Genomic DNA, 17,239 nt, shown 5'->3' on the forward strand with positions numbered 1-17,239 from the left:
CAGTGGCGCACACCCATTGCCGGCCTATGGGGGGGGCGTATATGCGACGTATATATGACGCCGTGTATACGTCCCCCATACGGCCGTGTGAATGAGGCCTTACAGAGTGAGGGGATGGTACCTACCTCAGTCACAGGTACAGACCAGTGGGCAGTACTACAAGGGTCATTGATGTCAGTAACCGGAGTTAGTGCTGGAGATGCCAAAGTAATGATATTGATTTCCATCTGCGTAAATCTGTGTAATTTTCCCAGGCCGATGCCCCCACTACCAGTAATTAGAATCCCTCTCTCTGGCTATATACAAGTATCCTGAGAGTCTTATCACCAGTGGCACCCTGCACCCCTCCCGTGTGCTTATTGTGGTGGTCGGGGGGCCGCGCTGTCAGTCCCTTTCCCCCCTGTGCTTCCAGACGCCGCTGTTACGCAAAGGTTACACTGTCATTTCACCTACAAAGCCTCTTTGATGACGGCCGCCTCCTGGATATTGTACGGAATACAGATTTCCATCGATTCAGCCGATCAATACGCCCTGCGGCTCTCCGCGCCGGAGGAACGTCTCTCTTGTCTGGATGTGGATCTCACATATTCATCACTCTGGGATGCAGTGTATACTGTATTCATCTGGTGTCTGCTGGATACATGTATACAGTATTTACCTTTTTATATAGGTGTCAAAACGAAGATTTGCCAATGAAATCCACATCTCCTATTTAATCATATTGGCCAATTCTTGCAGCTTAGTCTGACATGTTCTTTGTTTCTTCCTGAAGAGGAAATTTGAGCCCCCATAAAACCAAAACATTTTTTTAATTCTGGTTCCAGAATAGTTGGAAGTTTTTCTGTAGCCTCCAGCGTTCTGGAGCAATCGGTGGCATTGACTAAATAGGCTCCGGTGTCAGGTGGGTGGTGTCATCCTGTCGACAAGGACCACCCACCTTATAATTGAGAGCCTAATTAGCATATAGAACCCTAAAACTTATGATCAGGAGTGGTGAGAAAAATTCTAACTCTGATGGAATCTGTGAGTTAATATTGGCGCAGGTAATAAAACAAAATCACTTTATTTTAAAATGATATTTTATCTTATAAGATGATGTAAAAAGGATATTCTAAAAATATATATATACCTAAAAGGTGACTCTCGCCTCTCTGTTTTCAGGACTCTCAAGGCGCAGAGGACCGGGAAGCCTTGGCTAGAATGGCGGCAGACGTTGACTATGACAACTCCACCGCTTACATCGAGAAGTATTTACGTAGCGTCCTGGCTGTAGAGAACATCCTGACCCTGGACCGGCTGCGGCAGGTCTGTATTCCGTACATGAGAAAAACTTTATTATACGCTATAAAATAATATGTTGCCTGTAGAAACCTTTCCCGTGAGGTCAGACTTTTGCATGATTTGATCCTCTAACAAATCATACAAATTTCTCCCATAGACCAGGTTCGGGAAGGCTACGTAGGGCACATAGGGGTTCTTTTATGTGCCCTTTGACCCCTGACCACATGACAGACAATCTCAGAATGCTACATTTATCCAGGTAGTAGGGATCAATCTTGGATCTATTTCGCCGGCATTGGACTCTTACTACAGAGATCTGAGCAGGGACTATTGCGTTGTACGGTCCAATTACAGTCAATGTGCTGTAGGACCATGAAAGCCCAAGGCCGCATTGTGTGCACTGCTATGGTAGTTTTTATTGAGCAGGTTATTTGATTGATTCTTTGTGGGTAAAAAAAAAAAAGATGTATCAACATGTGCGGTGTTCTGTATACTAATATTTTAGTGTGAGTTGTGGTAGATGATACTATTTGCAACATTTAAATGTTAGATGTCCAGAGATATGAATAATGCAGTAACAAAACCCCTCCTAAGGATGCGTAAGTGTATCACCACGTGATCCCCTCCCCAAGAGCAAGCGCATGCGCATAATTGGATAGTCATCCAGAAAATCAACTTTGAAGCGAGATTGTAGTTGGTTTTATAAAGTCAAGGAGGAGGAGGAGAGTTCAACACTGAAGTCAAGCTCTCTCCCTGCCTCTGAACGCCTCCTCTCATGTGATTGACATCATGTGCCGGACCTCAGGAGATTTGATCAGTGATGTCCTTGGACACAGGACCATAATTAAAGTAAATTGAGGAGAGCTTGACTTCAGTGTTAAACTCTCCGCTTCCTTGACTGCATATAGCCAACTTACATGTCACTTCAAAGTTGATTTTGTGGATGATGCCACCACACCAGGCCATGAAAAAAAACATGATTTATAAGCTGTTCGCATGCTGGCAGTGGTTTATTAAGCCAATTTCTGATGACAGGTTCCCTTTAAGCAATTGTACTGAAGAGATCCAGCCCCTCAGTCACTGCATGCCGTCATTTAGCTGACAAACGCCACATGTGCAGCTCTGCATGGTAAGTGGTCCTTGGAAGTCACAGTGACTGTAGGGCCCGGATCTCTTCAGTACAGCAACCCAGAACCCATGTTACATGATCTATTGGTGTTTTTGATATTGGGAGGAGAAGATATGGCAGAAAAGCCATGGTATTATAGGGTTGCGATCACCTTCAGAATTTGCTTCATTGTTTGCTTGTAATGTGCTACAATGGTCTTCAGGTCCGCTGGGTGACTTTTAAAATATGGATGGGACAAACTTTCTCTGTAGTTGGCGAACTTTTGTGAGCCAGAACTCCCTTTAGACACCTTAACTATATTGGAAACTAAAGAAACTTGCACTCCGTCACATTAAACTGGACATGAAGGAATATGAACATCTCTGAAGGCTTTATCTACAGAACATCCCTGAACGAAACCACCAACACGTCCAACACACATCCGTGCCTGAGACAAGACATCCATTCCCCCCTGTTATTTAGTGGTTGGATGCTGCACTTCAGGAATGTTTTAGTTTTTTTTGCCCCGAAGTTTGGTCTATGGAGACGTTAACGTCTTTCGCATCCCCCCCCTTGTCATGCAGGCATTCTGTCCTATCGGCAGAGGATATCGAAATCCATGCCGTGTGATAGAAGACACGTGCAAGTCCTTGGAAGACAACACTCGGTCTTATGCTAGACAGAGACTTGGTGCCAAACAACGCTCATACTTGCCGCCTCCCAAGTGCGAGTGGAGCAGAAGAGCATCGGCCCCACCAGTGTTGCTCCAGGATAGCTGGGACGATCTAAAGATACCAAGATCCAGCATACGGGTGGTGCCCCAGAGCAGTAGTCCTCTCCACGGCAAGAAGGAATATGACGCGTACTGGTGTGAGAAAGTGGACTTGTTTTTAGCCAGTAGTAAAGAAAACTGAAGTTTTTTTCCTTTCTGAAGCCTGAAAGTATTTGACTTGGACTTTCAAAAAAGATCAAGATACCCAGAAGATGTGGTGTCATGAGGAGAATGGACTATGGAGAACTTGGGTCATTGACAATTAAGGATTGACCTTTGGGTTGGATTCACACCATCAGAGGTCCATGTCCTGTCACAGGAAAGAATTGTTGCCAAAAATGTGGACACCTCTCTAGGAAGTGGATTGAATACTGAAAACTTTTGTTTTTCGTACTTTTGAAAGAGTTGTGAAAAGTTTCTTAACTTCTGGAAGATTCCAGGGAGCTAGCCAATAGACAGCCTGCAGTGCCTCAGTTGAAGATACATGAATACAAGTAAAAACATTAACTCTTTTCTGGCAAACAGAATACATTTTCCAAAAAATGTGGACGACTCTCTAGGAAGTGGACTGAATACTGAATACTTTCTATTTCGTCATTTTGAAAGCGTTTTGAAAAGTTTATAATCTTTACCATGTGAATACATGAGTGTATAGGGAATGTATCTGCTGGTCGGGTCATTGTATTTCTGAAAAACATTGAATCCTTCATAAGAAAAAAATCTGGGGGCGTTTTTAGAGAGAGAGATTATTTTGAAAACAGTTGGTGTTGTTAAAGGATTCCACCAATAGGATGATTCCACTTTAAGAGGATGATCACCACTGAATTCTATTTTGGTATGAAGTGATTGTGTGCTGATATTTTTTTATAATAATTATAGAAGTCAAAATCTCTGGCATAATTGAAGGAAAACATTTTGACTAACTGCTGCTACCACTAGGGGGAGCTTATTGTGTACAGTTTTTGTATTGATTGTTTTGTGGCTACTGTGGCTGATTGGTGGGATTGCTGGGTTTTGGATCCTTCCTCCCAGACACCTGACATTGATGACCTACCATGGGGACTCCAATAGATAACATAAGTCCACCACTAGGGGGAGTTTATCTAATTTCTATGTGAATTTCTATTTCAAAATATGAATCTGGACAGAATTTAACTCAGTAATGGGGGAGTTTAGCTTTTGTAGTGGAGATTTTCAGTAGATGTATGACCACCATGAGGCAGAATGTTAGATGTATCATAGCACCTCCTATGGATATGTTTAATGATGTATTTTCCATGAAAAATAATAAAGGAAGGTTAAAAAATTTACTATGATTGGTGAAATCATATTTTGGGGCGGTTGAGTTACTTTGCATCACATGTAGTCCTAGTCTCTACTGACTCCTTGTGTCTCTCTATAAAAGATATATATATATGTGCTGATAGTACTGACTCTTTGTAATTGATATAGGTCAGTGATGGCAAACCTTTTAGAGGCCGAGTGCCCAAACTACAACATAGACCCGCTTATTTATCGCAAAGTGCCAACACAGAAATTTAATTTGTGATTTATACTCCCTTCTCTGTCACAGTTTTCATTGATACCAGCACTCTGAGGACACCAATACAGCAGAACATAATCCCAGGTAGAGCTGTCACTTTAAAATAGCTCTGTGCACAGCAAGTCCTGGGCTGTCTGGGACTGCAGGAAGATACCTGGAGTCATCTCTGGTGATGGCCTGAGTGCCCACAGAAAAGGCTCCGAGTGCCACCTCTGGCACCAGTGCCATAGGTTAGCCATCACTGGTATAGGTAGAGCTAGTACGGCCTCCTAATAGACCCAAGTACAGATAGTACTGACTCCTTGTCTCTCTGTGTAGTTTATATAGGTACAATCTGTAATAAATTACAAATAGAGACCAAAGGGGCTTATTTACTCCGCTTGCACTTTCGTCTGACTCTCCGTCGGTTTTGGGATTTGCTCGACTTTGACAGGTATTTAACAGGTGCCTGCTGATTATGGTGCTGGGATTATGTTGCACGCCATCGGATTTTGTCGCATCAGCGCCGGCTTTCATGCGACAGAAATCAGGGGCGGTCTGACTGTTTTGGATTGAGCGCGGGGATTTAAGATTCAAATTTTGTCGCAAGACAATGCACTTACATGCACCAGAAAGAAGAAGGTGAACTCCGGCGGACCTGAGCGGGGAAGCGACACATGCAGGATATCGGGCACTCAATCTACGTGGATCGCAGCACAGTGCATTCCCGTCGGACAATTCTGTGAACCAGGTAAGTAAATGTTCCCAAAAGAGTCAGTACTCTCTGTCCTTGGATCAATTACAAAGAGGCAGTACTATATTTTACCTATGTCAAGTACAAAGAGAGAAAAGGAGTCAGTACATTCTCTACTTGATACATTACAAAAAGAGACAGGGAGGCAGTACTATCTGTACTTGAATTGATTAGAAACAGAGACAGGGAGACAGTACTATATTTTCCTGTGTCAATTACAAAGAGTGAAAAGAAAGTCGGTACTTTCTTTATTTGATCTACTCCTTGTCTCTCTTTTGTAATTAATCTGTACTCACATCAATTACAAAGAGCGGCCGGGAGGCAGTACTACCTGTGCCTACATCATATATGAGGAGACGGGGAGACCGCGTGCCTGCTATTACCTCTGCTACACACTGAGCAGTAACAGATAATTCATCGCCTTAGATAGGTAATCTGATGATGTCATCCGCACGTTCCCGGCTCATCCGGTCGCCCACTGCTCTATAATGTGCCGCGCGGCGAGTGTTACACCCCGTATAATGAATTATATTTACAGACCGGTTTTAGTGAAAAAGCAAGGTTATAGGTTTTGTGTATGTTTGTGCAATATTAAAGGGGATTGATCTTAATTCACCTGCAGTTACCTGGCCCGGCCACTACACAGAGAATAGCGCTTTACTTCCAGATCCAGTCTCTGTGTTGAGTCCTGGAGGCAATGGTAAAAAGCTGATCAGTGGAGGGGGCAGGGGTGTCAGATGTTGGACCCCAACTTATCTGATGCTGATGAGCTATCCTATGAATAAGCAGTCAATATCAATGATTTGAAAAAAACCCATTGGGGCAGATTTACTTACCCGGTCCATTCGCGATCCAGCGTCACGTTCTCTGCGCTGGATTCGGGTCCGGGCGACATTCACTAAGGTAGTTCCACCGCCGTCCACCGCAGCTGCACTCAAGTTCACCGGCCTATTCCTAGTGAAGGTGAGTGCAAGCTCTGCGACACTTTTTTTTTTAAAATGCGGCGGTTTTTCCAAATCCGTCGGGTTTTCGTTCAGCCACGCCCCCCCCCCCCCCATTTCCGTTGCGTGCACGCCGGCGCCGATGCGGCACAATCTGATCGCGTGTTCCAAAATCCCGGGGCAATTCAGGGGAAATCGGCGCAAATCGGAAATATTCGGGTAACACGTTGGGAATACGCGAATCGGGCCCTTAGTAAATAACCCCCATTATGTTAAAAGGATAGGGAAAATGATTTAAAAGAAGGATGTCTTAATGGGGTGATCTGCTAATAGCTCTTATCCAGTCTTATACAGTCAGTCCCCTTCTTAAGAACACCCGACTTACAGGCGACCCCTAGTTACAATCAGACCTCTGGATATTGGTAATTTCCTATACTTTAGCCTTAGGCTATAATAAACAGCTATAACAGTTATCACTGACGTCTGTAATGAAGCTTTAGTGTTAATCCTGGTTCTGATGACGACCCAACATTTTTAAAATCCAATTGTCACAGAGACCAAAAAAAAAAAGAATTGTGGCAGAGGTTACCATTCTAAAATATACTGTTTCGACTTGCATACAAATTCAACTTAAAAACAGACCTACAGAACCTATCCTGTACGCAACCCGTACATATATTCTTAGTAAAAATCTGTATTTGAACCATTCAAATAAAATTAAAAAGTCTTTCTTAAAAAATAGTTAATTTTTTTTTTCTCCCCCCAATACAGGAGGTGGCAGTAAAGGAGCAGCTGTCGGGGAAAGGAAAACTGAGCAGGAGGAGTTTAAGTTCTCCCAACGTCCACAGGGTGAGTTACAGGCAGTCCCCTACTTAAGGACACCTGACTTACAGACAACCTATAGTTACAGACAGACCCCTCTGACCTCTGGTGAAGTCTCTGGATACATTCCTATAGTCCCAGGCTGTAATGATCAGCTGTAAGGTGTCTGTAATGAAGCTTTATTGATAATAATTGTTTAAACTCCAATTATCACTGGGGCCAATTTTTTTTTTTGTCTGGATCTACAATTATAAAATATACAGTTTCGACTTACATACAAATTCAACTTAAGAACAAACCTCCGGACCCTATCTTGTACGTAACCCCGGGGACTGCCTATACTTAATATTTTCTTATCAATGATGCTGTGTGAGCGTCTCAAAAACGCAACATGTAAACTTACCCTAAGATGCAGTTTTTGATGTCCAAACCGGGAGTGGAGTGAAACCCACGGAGGAGAAGCTTCTGTCAATGATAAATCCTCAAACTTTATGATCCACACCTGCTTTTGGCTTCAAAAAAACTGCATTGGAAATACTGAATGTGTGAATACCGCCTTAAAGGGAGATGTAATTCCTTTTTTTTTTAAATTCATTTTTCATGTGAAAATATTTTTATCCATGTTTATATTTATTTAATAAAAAAAAAAAGTATTTAAAAAAAAAAAAAAGTTTTACTAGATTGTTACTGACTGATTCAGTGCTGCAGGAAAAAGCGAATTCCCTGCTTTGGAGATTTGTATCAGTTAAAGAAAATGCTATAAGTACGAGTGATGAAATGAATCCGCATGACAACCCTGATCTACACATGATGCAGCGTTACAGGGTGGAACTTTCTTTTTGTGTTGCAGCTCTCGGGGAGTCGAGGGGAGTTGGGAGCGCAGCATAACCTGGCGGGGAACAGAGTAAGTGTACGCAGCACCTCTGCATCCTCCCCGGTGTGTATTTGTTACATTGTGTTCCGCATTAATGTCTTGCTTTCGCCGTCCTGAGACTCCGCGTTTTGACATGAATATTGAAGCCGTTCTGCAGAACTTTCTGTCTCACATCTCGGGGTTTATTATTGATACAATTACAGGAAAAGAGACATTTTTTTTTTTCTCTGATGAAATAATTTATCACTTCACAGGAGAAGACAGATAGTCAATCACTGTGATCTGCCGGCTAGTGCAGCCTCAGTAATACCGATGGATTTCACTGTGATTCCCAACCTCTGGGAACTATAACTCTCAGCATTCCCTGGTAGCCAGAGACTAGAGGGCTATGCTGGGGGTTTGCATTAGGAGTGTCACTTATAACTGCTGATAACCTTGTACATAAATGTGCTGCCATGTAGAAAGATCATATGGAAAGCTCTTCTTCCTCCTGTAGCCACCAGGTGGCGCTCTATATAGTAACCTACCTTCAAGAATAATCTGCGGAATATATCCAAGTCCTTAGGGTTTTCAGAATCTATTTGTTTCCTCTCGGAGCTCTATCCTGTGGATTACTGGTTACTGCTATAGTAATGACAAATCATGATACACAGGATTGTATTAAACCCCAAATGCAATGGGATTTTTTGGGATTGTCCGTTTGGGACAAGGGTGCTATATAGCAGCCAGATATCCAGAGCCACATGGCATCAAGATAGAGAGTATAAGAGGACATAAAGGGTTTTCTAAGTGGCTAGAGCATTGAAGGGGTTAACAATGGCCTCCCTGGTGGTCTGGGGTAGTAACATTTAGTGTCAGCATTTAAGGCGGTGAAAGGGTTACTGTCCATATACTGGGTGGTCTATGGCAGGGAAAGGGATTGTGTTAGAATACCTGGTGGTCTAGGACAGTGAAGAGCTTTGTTTGGTCTATGGGTTAATGTCAATCTTCCTTCCAATCTAAAGTAGAGTGGGTTAGGTGAAAAAAACAACTTAATTCCAATTCCTATGGTGTGCTAGCAAAAGGATGGTATAAAGATCCCTGGTGGTCAGGGGAATGCAAGTGGTTACATTTTAAGATCCAGTAGTTTGGGACATAACGTTGTGTACATGGCATCCAGCGTTCACTCCCTACTCCAGTGTGAAATTTTCACCAAAGAGCACAGAGAGAGAACTCTACAGCTCTAAACTATATGGCTGCACAGTTCTCTCTATGGTAAGGGTGAGCAAGGAGCACTCTGCTGCAGTGCAGTCTGGGCAGGCCGTATGTGAGCATATGAAATACACGAGTAAATTCAACTTCCTGACATCGAAGTTCCTGAAATCACAAAAATCTTTTATCTTTGATTTTATATTTGGTAAACTCCCTTTAAAGGCGGCATTCAGGAGCTCTTTGAATTTTCTTCTTAGCCCCCACCGTTGCCAAGGAGGAGGGTGTGGTTTATGATAGTTTTCTCTTCCCCCTCCAGTCCTGTATTTCCATGCTGTATGAATCCGTACATACGTGAAGTTATTCGTCTGTATTTGCAGGTATGTCACCGTATCTGTACCGTATCCATATAAAATACGGTGGGCTGACTATTGGCTGAATGACTGAATGCTCCTCCCACTGATTCTGGTCTCCCTGGATACTGCACATATATATATATCAGCATACGGTGCACACGTCTCCATAGACTTCTATGGGGCATATGTATCAGGAAAAAAATAGGACATGCTCTATATATTTTGTCTCTCACTGTACTGTACAGTAGACAATACGCTTGTGTAAATGGATGGCCGTATTGCCCATTGAAATGAATGTGGCCGTATGTTACCCGTATCCTAACGGTAGGGTACTACTAGCATACGTCTCTTTTCATTCATTTGTGTGAATTAGGCCTGACACAGAAAATTATCATGACATCTTCTGCTGCAGCCCCTCCTCTCTGACAGTAGAGAGGTGTATAATAGATACTGAAACTGATATCAAGAAAGAAAATTCAAAGTTCCCCTGAATCTGTGAAGCAGATATTGGGCTCATTACCGCAGGATTGAGGTGGGAAGAGGTCCTCTCGAAGAACAGGACCCCTGTAAGAGGAATAGGAGGGATTAGTCACATCTAAGGATGTAAATCTAGAGCACCTAATTTAATTCCTATGATCGCCATGATTCCTTAAAGGGAACCTATTGCCACTTCCCATCTAGTCCTCCCCATGTCCCATGCCTCTTCCCAGCATGTCAAGTGACCTAGGTGACATTATCTAAGGAACTGTTACATTTGCAATGTCTACCCTATGTATGTATCTGATCACATGAAATCAAAGAAGCCTCCATGGACTTCTACTCCTACCCATCCTCCATGGAGGCTGCTGTGATTTCATGTGATCAGATACATACATAGGGTAGACATTGCTAAATGTAACAGTTCCTTAGATAATGTCACCTAGGTCACTTGACATGCTGGGAAGAGGCATGGGACATGGGGAGGACTAGATGGGAAGTGGCAATAGGTTCCCTTTAAGGAATCATGGCGATCGTAGGAATTAAATTAGGTCCTCCATGGACTTCTACTCCTACCCATCCTCCATGGAGGCTGCTGTGATTTCATGTGATCAGATATATACATGGGGTAGACATTGCAAATATAACAGGTCCTTAGATGATTTCACCCAGGGCACATGACTTTAAGTGCCCAGTGATGTAATACAGCTCACCCTCTCAATGCTCCATACATATCATAGCACTCAGACCTGTCAATCAGGAACAAGAAGGTGGGTCAATGCAAGTAAATTTAATATGCAGGATTCACTTAGTGTATGGCTACAAACTGATTTTTGTAACTTTGCAGACTTGGAAAGGAACCATTTAGGGTTAAGGGCGATGCTTTTTAATCATTAGTAGTGTTTAATTTGGGTGGGTTAATTTGCATGACAGGTTCCCTTTAAGCAATTTTCTAGCGCGTCTCGGGATGCAATGTCATCCCTTTTGTCCCCCCCCTTGAATTTTGATAAACTTTCTGGAGTCCTTTCCCCAGTAAATAAGGAGTAATAACCTCCAGAAATGGCGCGACAGGACGCCGGAGGTAATGACACGACGCGGGATATCGTTACCTCCTTGTTACATTGTCTCGTCTTCCTCACAATTGATGTTTCGCGTCTCGATACTTTGTTGCGTTGCCCCCTCCCCCTTCCTGTCTTTCTCATTACCCGCAGATCTCCTCGCAGACCTCTTGTAAGACTTTACTTGCAGGAACATTCTGATCGTGGATTTCTCATCCCAAGGGTGTTTTTTCTAAATGGAATTCGCTGCATAAATTTTATTATGACAGTAAAGCGTCCTGTCCTTTCACGGAGAAGGGTGGGGGAGGGGGGAGGCCGGCTGCAGGCAGACATATTCACTGTCCTAAACCTGCAATTTGTGCCTTCAATGGAAGCGATTAGGTTTTGTTTGACGTTGCTGATCCCGGCTGGAGTCACCGCCTCTCCCCAAGGTGAAGCCATTCACCCCCCCTCCCCGGTTACGACCTCCTGCTATAATGGGGGGAAATCTCCAGTTATGCGTTGTGTCTGATTGCCAAGTTTTCTTTGGAAAGTTGTAATTTTCGTGACTGTTCTTTCTTCTGTGTTTCGTAAGCTGAGATTTGCCTTACTGTCCCTTTCTTTGAAGTGTATTGCCCTAGGTTTGTGTCCTCACACTGCTGTGTTCTGTTTTCAGCTCCTCCCCTCTGCTCCAATTTACTGCTGTAGTATTTAAACAGAAGCCAATCACAACTTTTACTCTGCGCAGGGAGGTAGAGGAGTTTGATGCTAAGAGCACAGCAGTGTGAGGACCTAATTCAGAACGTTATAATTAAACAAATCTCCAGGGACCATACCGAACAGACAAAACTAAGAGCACAGCTGTGTGAAGACCTGCCACCAGTGCACTTGTGGGAGCTAGAATCCGGGACTGTAAATCCATATTTCACAGTCCTGCTGCTGCTACTAACAACATACAGAAAGGTATAATTAAACAACTCTCCAGGGACCATACCGAACACACAAAACTAAGAGCACAGCAGTGTGAGGACCTGCCACCTGTGCACTTGTGGAAGCTAGAATCTGGGACTGTAAATCCATATTTCACAGTCCTGCTGCTACTAACAACATACAGAAAGGTGTAATTAAACAAATCTTCAGGGACTATACCTAACACACAAAATTAAGAGCACAGCAGTGTGAGAACACAACTCCAGAGGCTACATACCTCAAATGTAAATACATTTTTCACAGTTCTGCTGCTACTAACAACATACACAAAGGTACAAATGCACATCTCTCCAGCGATAAAATGTAACCCTGCTGGTTTTGTCTCCACGGGCTCTTGTGATGATGACAAAAAGTTCTGATAACATTTAACCCTTGTGCTGTCTGTTATTGTCATAGGGTCGCTGGGAGAGCCAGCAAGACGTTTCCCATTCCTCAACCCTCTCCACCCGCAGTGGTGGTTCCCCCCGACCCGCCACAGCCGCAGGCTCAGGGCAGGACCAGTCCCAGGACTCAGGCAAGTGTTTTAGGATCGATGCCCTGGAAAAGGCTCGAACTCTGAAACTTTACAAAACAACTATATGAGGATTTAATTTAAATCTGAATACAGAGAGCTCCCCCTAGTGGTTGCTCTGGACAGAGAAAAGTTTATCATATTACACTTTTGCAGTGGGACTCACCCGAACATCTATAAAGTATTTCCACCTGTTACTACCACCTCCATTAACCCCTGCACCTCCCCATATTGGGTACAAGGCACAGTTACCAATCATTCCTGCACTGTCTGTATTTTGATCCTTACATTTGGTTTTTGGCAGGTCTCGATACGTCGGTGTCCTCCTACCTAAACCCCGTCAAATCCTTTGTGCCCCAGATGCCCAAACTCCTTAAATCTCTCCTTCCTCAGCGTGATGAGAAGATGAGACAGCCGGGATCCTCGGCCGCCCCTCAGGTAATAGTCAGGATGTCTGTGAATCGTCCGCAGCAGTCACTGCCCGTGATCCTCCCGTACTTTGTATTCCTTACATTGTGCGGAGCCAGAGAAGCCAATGTTCTCCTATAAATTATATTTGCATCCTTACAAGCAAAGTCAAATTTATGATAATCAGTTCCTGCCGGCTGGTTACCTGCCAAGAGACGAGACTCGGGTTCTTCTTATTAATTCTGCTCTTATTCTGGAATGGTCCGATCTTCAAATACAATGTAATTGTCACATAATGTAAGTTCTAGTATTATATATGGGTGTAGTCCATCTCCTATTGTCTCCCGACCCCTCACCCGGTGCACAGATTGCAGAACGATTAAGTTATTATTTATTAACACTTCCATGATGGCGGCCATATTGGCGACTCCTTTCCTGTAAGTGACTGGAGAGTTATTGCAGCAGGATGTGTGCGCCTTATGGCAGCCGGAAGAGAAAGAAGTGACACACAGATACAACCCCAATAGACAACACTTGGCTTGGGAGTAGAATACAGAGCCCTGCAGTATTACCCTGCATCCCAAAAAGAGTTGCACCAAGTTGAGCCTCTCGCCTCAGACAGCAGCACATGCAGCAAAATGGTGACAAAGAATGAACACTAAAATAGTGTGAGACACTGCATAGAAAACCCACCTGCTAATAAAATTACTTGACGTATCATAGCTGGTTAGACGCCTTCTGTAGCTCCATTTAGTTAGCAGAAAGTTTTGGCTCACCCCTGTCACCACAAACAGTAGGTAGGGCAAATTAGCATGGATACCTGTAGGTGCGCTGGGGGTGGAGGTTAAAGTTGTCTGGAGATGGAGATGTTGCAAATGGAGATGAAATTGTTGGGAGGTTTGAGGGTTAATATTCAGCGTTTTCTAGCTTGTAAACTGTACAATAGGGCAAGGTGGTTCTCCAGGGTGGACAATTGTTGGTCCATCCCCAGGATAAGTCATAAATGAGTGGGACAACCAGACACCACAGTGATCATCCACAGCGGAGTATGCAGACAGCAGCTCTGGTCATGATGTAGAGATGGCTCTGCACATTCTGTCCCGCTCTGTTCACCAAAGCTGACGAGGTAGCTGCAGAAAGTCTCAGCCTATTGTATCCGCTCAAGTCTGCGGTGTGGAAATTGGAATCGTTCCACAATTGTTTATCTCACCCTTATCCAATTTTACCCTGAAGCTACGTGAGTTCTTAAAGGGGTTGGCTCAGGATAAGGGATTTGATTTGTGGCGGCCCCAGCAAGATGTGGGGACTATAAAAGTGCTGGAGATAGACAAGCACCATGAATACCTCTTTCTGGAATTGAATGTACACCATGAGCCGGAATGGCCATTGTCACCATCCGTAAGACCCAGATTAATTAGATTCTCTTCTATCCACTGGAGTCGTGTCTTCAGGAGGAATGTGCAAGTCTGTGTAGAGTCGAGGGGCAGTCTCCTGTACAGCAGAGGAAACTTCTGGAGCAGACAACGGTTAGACAACTCGTAGACTCCGCAGATGTAGAATGTCTCAGGCGTCTCCACAAACTAATTATAACTTTTTAATTATCTTTTATCCCGTCACAGATTTTGAGGAGCAAAAGGAAAATCTCGTAAAAAGGCAAAAAATAAACATGATATAAAATGCAAATTTTTGAAACCGAATCTTTAAAACTTTTTTGCATCAGGTAGGGGGGAGGTAAAATAGGAGAAAGCGGCTGTTTTCGGGTTAAAAATTCAAAATAAATTGCTCATTTCCCAAAATAGTCTGTCCCATTTATCATCCAATGCGAAATCTAGGTTGTCTTGGTGATATGGGACCAGTTCCGGACGGGGGGGGGGGGGAGGGGGATGTGACCTCGTCCATTTACGCTGCGGGATCAAAGTTCCCAAACCTTTTGTAAAGTCTCTTCTCCAATCTATAAAATAGAAGAGGAAGAAGTAATATTTCTTACTTTAGAGTTAAAGCAAAATCTGGAGCAAAAGATCAGGGCAGCGGGAGCCCTTAAGAAATCTCTCCTCACTTTATTACTTGAGTTGTTAATGTCATTGGCCCCCGGGGGCGCGCTGCAGCTCATTGCGGTGTAAGCACATTTGGTAATTATAACATTTCCATAATGTTGGCCTTGTGTCTACTTAAAGTGTAATGTGTGGTCTGCACGGGGTCAGCGGCTCCAAAGTGTTCACTTTTAATAAAATCTGGCCCCTAATTAGAGATGATTGCTTCAGAAGGTGAGACTCTAAATCTAGCAGATGTCTTGCGGCGGCTCTGGACTCGTATGCGGGTCGTGTCCATGTATATATATATATGTCTTTTAATTGTCCAATGACAGGTGAGCTGTAGAAGTGACGGATGTGCTCCGGGCCGAGGTGGTGGCTCATTCCGGAATCGGCAATGACAACGTTCTTTAATCTTTCTCCTTCTGGAAGAAAAATCTTAATTAAGTCTAACGATCCTTTGTTTAGGATTAGAAAGTTTCGACGGGGTTAGCAAAACATTTTGTTAACTAGCATCACCTAGATTTAGGGGACTTCATAGCTTCATGCTAGAGATGGTTGTGGAGCGTCGTGACACCTTCAGCTTCATCTATGGTTCTGCTCTGAGGGTAGAATTACAGGGACATTAGTAAAGAAATTTGGTGGACCACTTCCAACCTTGACATATCACAGCCATTTCCCATATGTGCCCCTTGTACCACCACTACAGCCTCGTGTGACATCTTAAACGTACAACCTCAGCAGCTGTTGGGTAGATGGTCACCAGGTTGACTAGCATCGCCTCGGAAAGAGGCTTTCAAAGGTCTCGGAAGAGAACAACCATTTTCAAGATGGTTGTGGAGGGCGGTGACCCCTTCAACTTCATCTTTGGCAGCCATCTGATGTTAATTTATCCAAAAATGATGAAGCCTTAGGTAAGAAATTTGGAGAAGTCACAGCCATACCCACCCTTATGGCCTTATGTGGCTGCTACGTCTGTATATATCGGTGGATACAGAGCTGTTACGAGTCTTTTAAGCTGTCCTTCCTCATCCCCGTATCTTGCAGTTGTGTGTAGCACGCACGCACGCTGTCTGCTGGAGATCTCCAAGGACCCGGGACCTGCTGCCAAAGTCATTGTTTATCTAATCAACTCCCAACATGCGATTATCCATTAGCCGGGTCACGTCAGGCCGAGAAGAGGAAACCACTGGCTCTAATGTAGTCAATTCAGTCCTCCGCAGGACTACAACTCCCATCCTCCTCGTCTTTCCTGCCTCCTTTGTTATCGCAGCCGATCAGCCATTATTAAGTTAATAACGAGGGAGTTGCCAAGACTTGTGCAGGCTCCTGGTTGAGTCCACCCGATGATTTAGGGCGTTTAGAGGCAGACAGATTGCTGTCTTGCACTTTTCTTTCATATTAAGGTTATTTCATGTTTTGACAATGATGTGATTTGTGCAGGAAGGAATTAATGACTCGTGAAAGTAAATGACACTAATGTCATCCATCTCCAGCTGCCAGGGTCCTACCTCACTCACATATATTAATGTGTCAGCCGCTGCCTCGAGGTGAAGGATTAACCCCCCCACATTAGTGCAACGTCAGGTGGATCTTATTGATTCTTCCCGAAAAACAGGTTGAAAAAAAGTGACTGGAAGACTTGTGGTTTCATCAGCCCAAGATTGTTGGTTCTGTCCTCGTTTGCTCCGATGGACTTCAGGACCTTCACTCTCAACCCTCACAAATTTTACAAGAAAATTAAGGAAAATTAAGACCAGCTCTTTTCTAGAAGGAAGAAGTCTATCACTGTGATAGGTAGCTACTCTGTGAATGAGTATCTGATGAGGCTCTCCCCTGTCAGGTGGGTGGTACTGGCACCACCTACTTGGCAGTACAAAGTCTACTTGAGTGTCAAAAATGATGACACCGACTTGCTTGGGAATGGTGGATATTATAAATTCTGACTGAGCTCGACTCCCACACGTGCACACATAGCTTATCCAGGCGTGCATGTTTGTTTTCATGGGCAAAGGGGCTCAAGATGCCCTTCTGGTAGCAGCCCACAGAAATCATTGATAAAATCCAGCACCGTATCCTTCCTTCTCATGTCATCAGGGACATTCCCCCATACATACCAGATTGTTCTCGGGTAAAGACAAAATTGGATTCATTGAATCTTCCAGTAA

The 17,239-nt window shown here is 43.8% G+C and overlaps 1 protein-coding gene across 1 annotated transcript in view; it reads left to right on the plus strand.

Moving 5' to 3' along the window:
* Window positions 1-17,239, plus strand: part of KIF13B (kinesin family member 13B) — a 142,354-nt gene that overhangs the window by 109,486 nt on the left and 15,629 nt on the right. The window contains exons 33-37 of the mRNA XM_072143836.1: window positions 1,162-1,305; window positions 7,150-7,227; window positions 8,051-8,104; window positions 12,519-12,636; window positions 12,938-13,071. Coding sequence (XP_071999937.1) covers window positions 1,162-1,305; window positions 7,150-7,227; window positions 8,051-8,104; window positions 12,519-12,636; window positions 12,938-13,071 — 528 coding nt within the window. The remainder of the gene's footprint in view (window positions 1-1,161; window positions 1,306-7,149; window positions 7,228-8,050; window positions 8,105-12,518; window positions 12,637-12,937; window positions 13,072-17,239) is intronic.

Source organism: Engystomops pustulosus, chromosome 3 (assembly GCF_040894005.1).
Source record: "Engystomops pustulosus chromosome 3, aEngPut4.maternal, whole genome shotgun sequence".
Taxonomy (NCBI): Eukaryota; Metazoa; Chordata; class Amphibia; order Anura; family Leptodactylidae; genus Engystomops; species Engystomops pustulosus.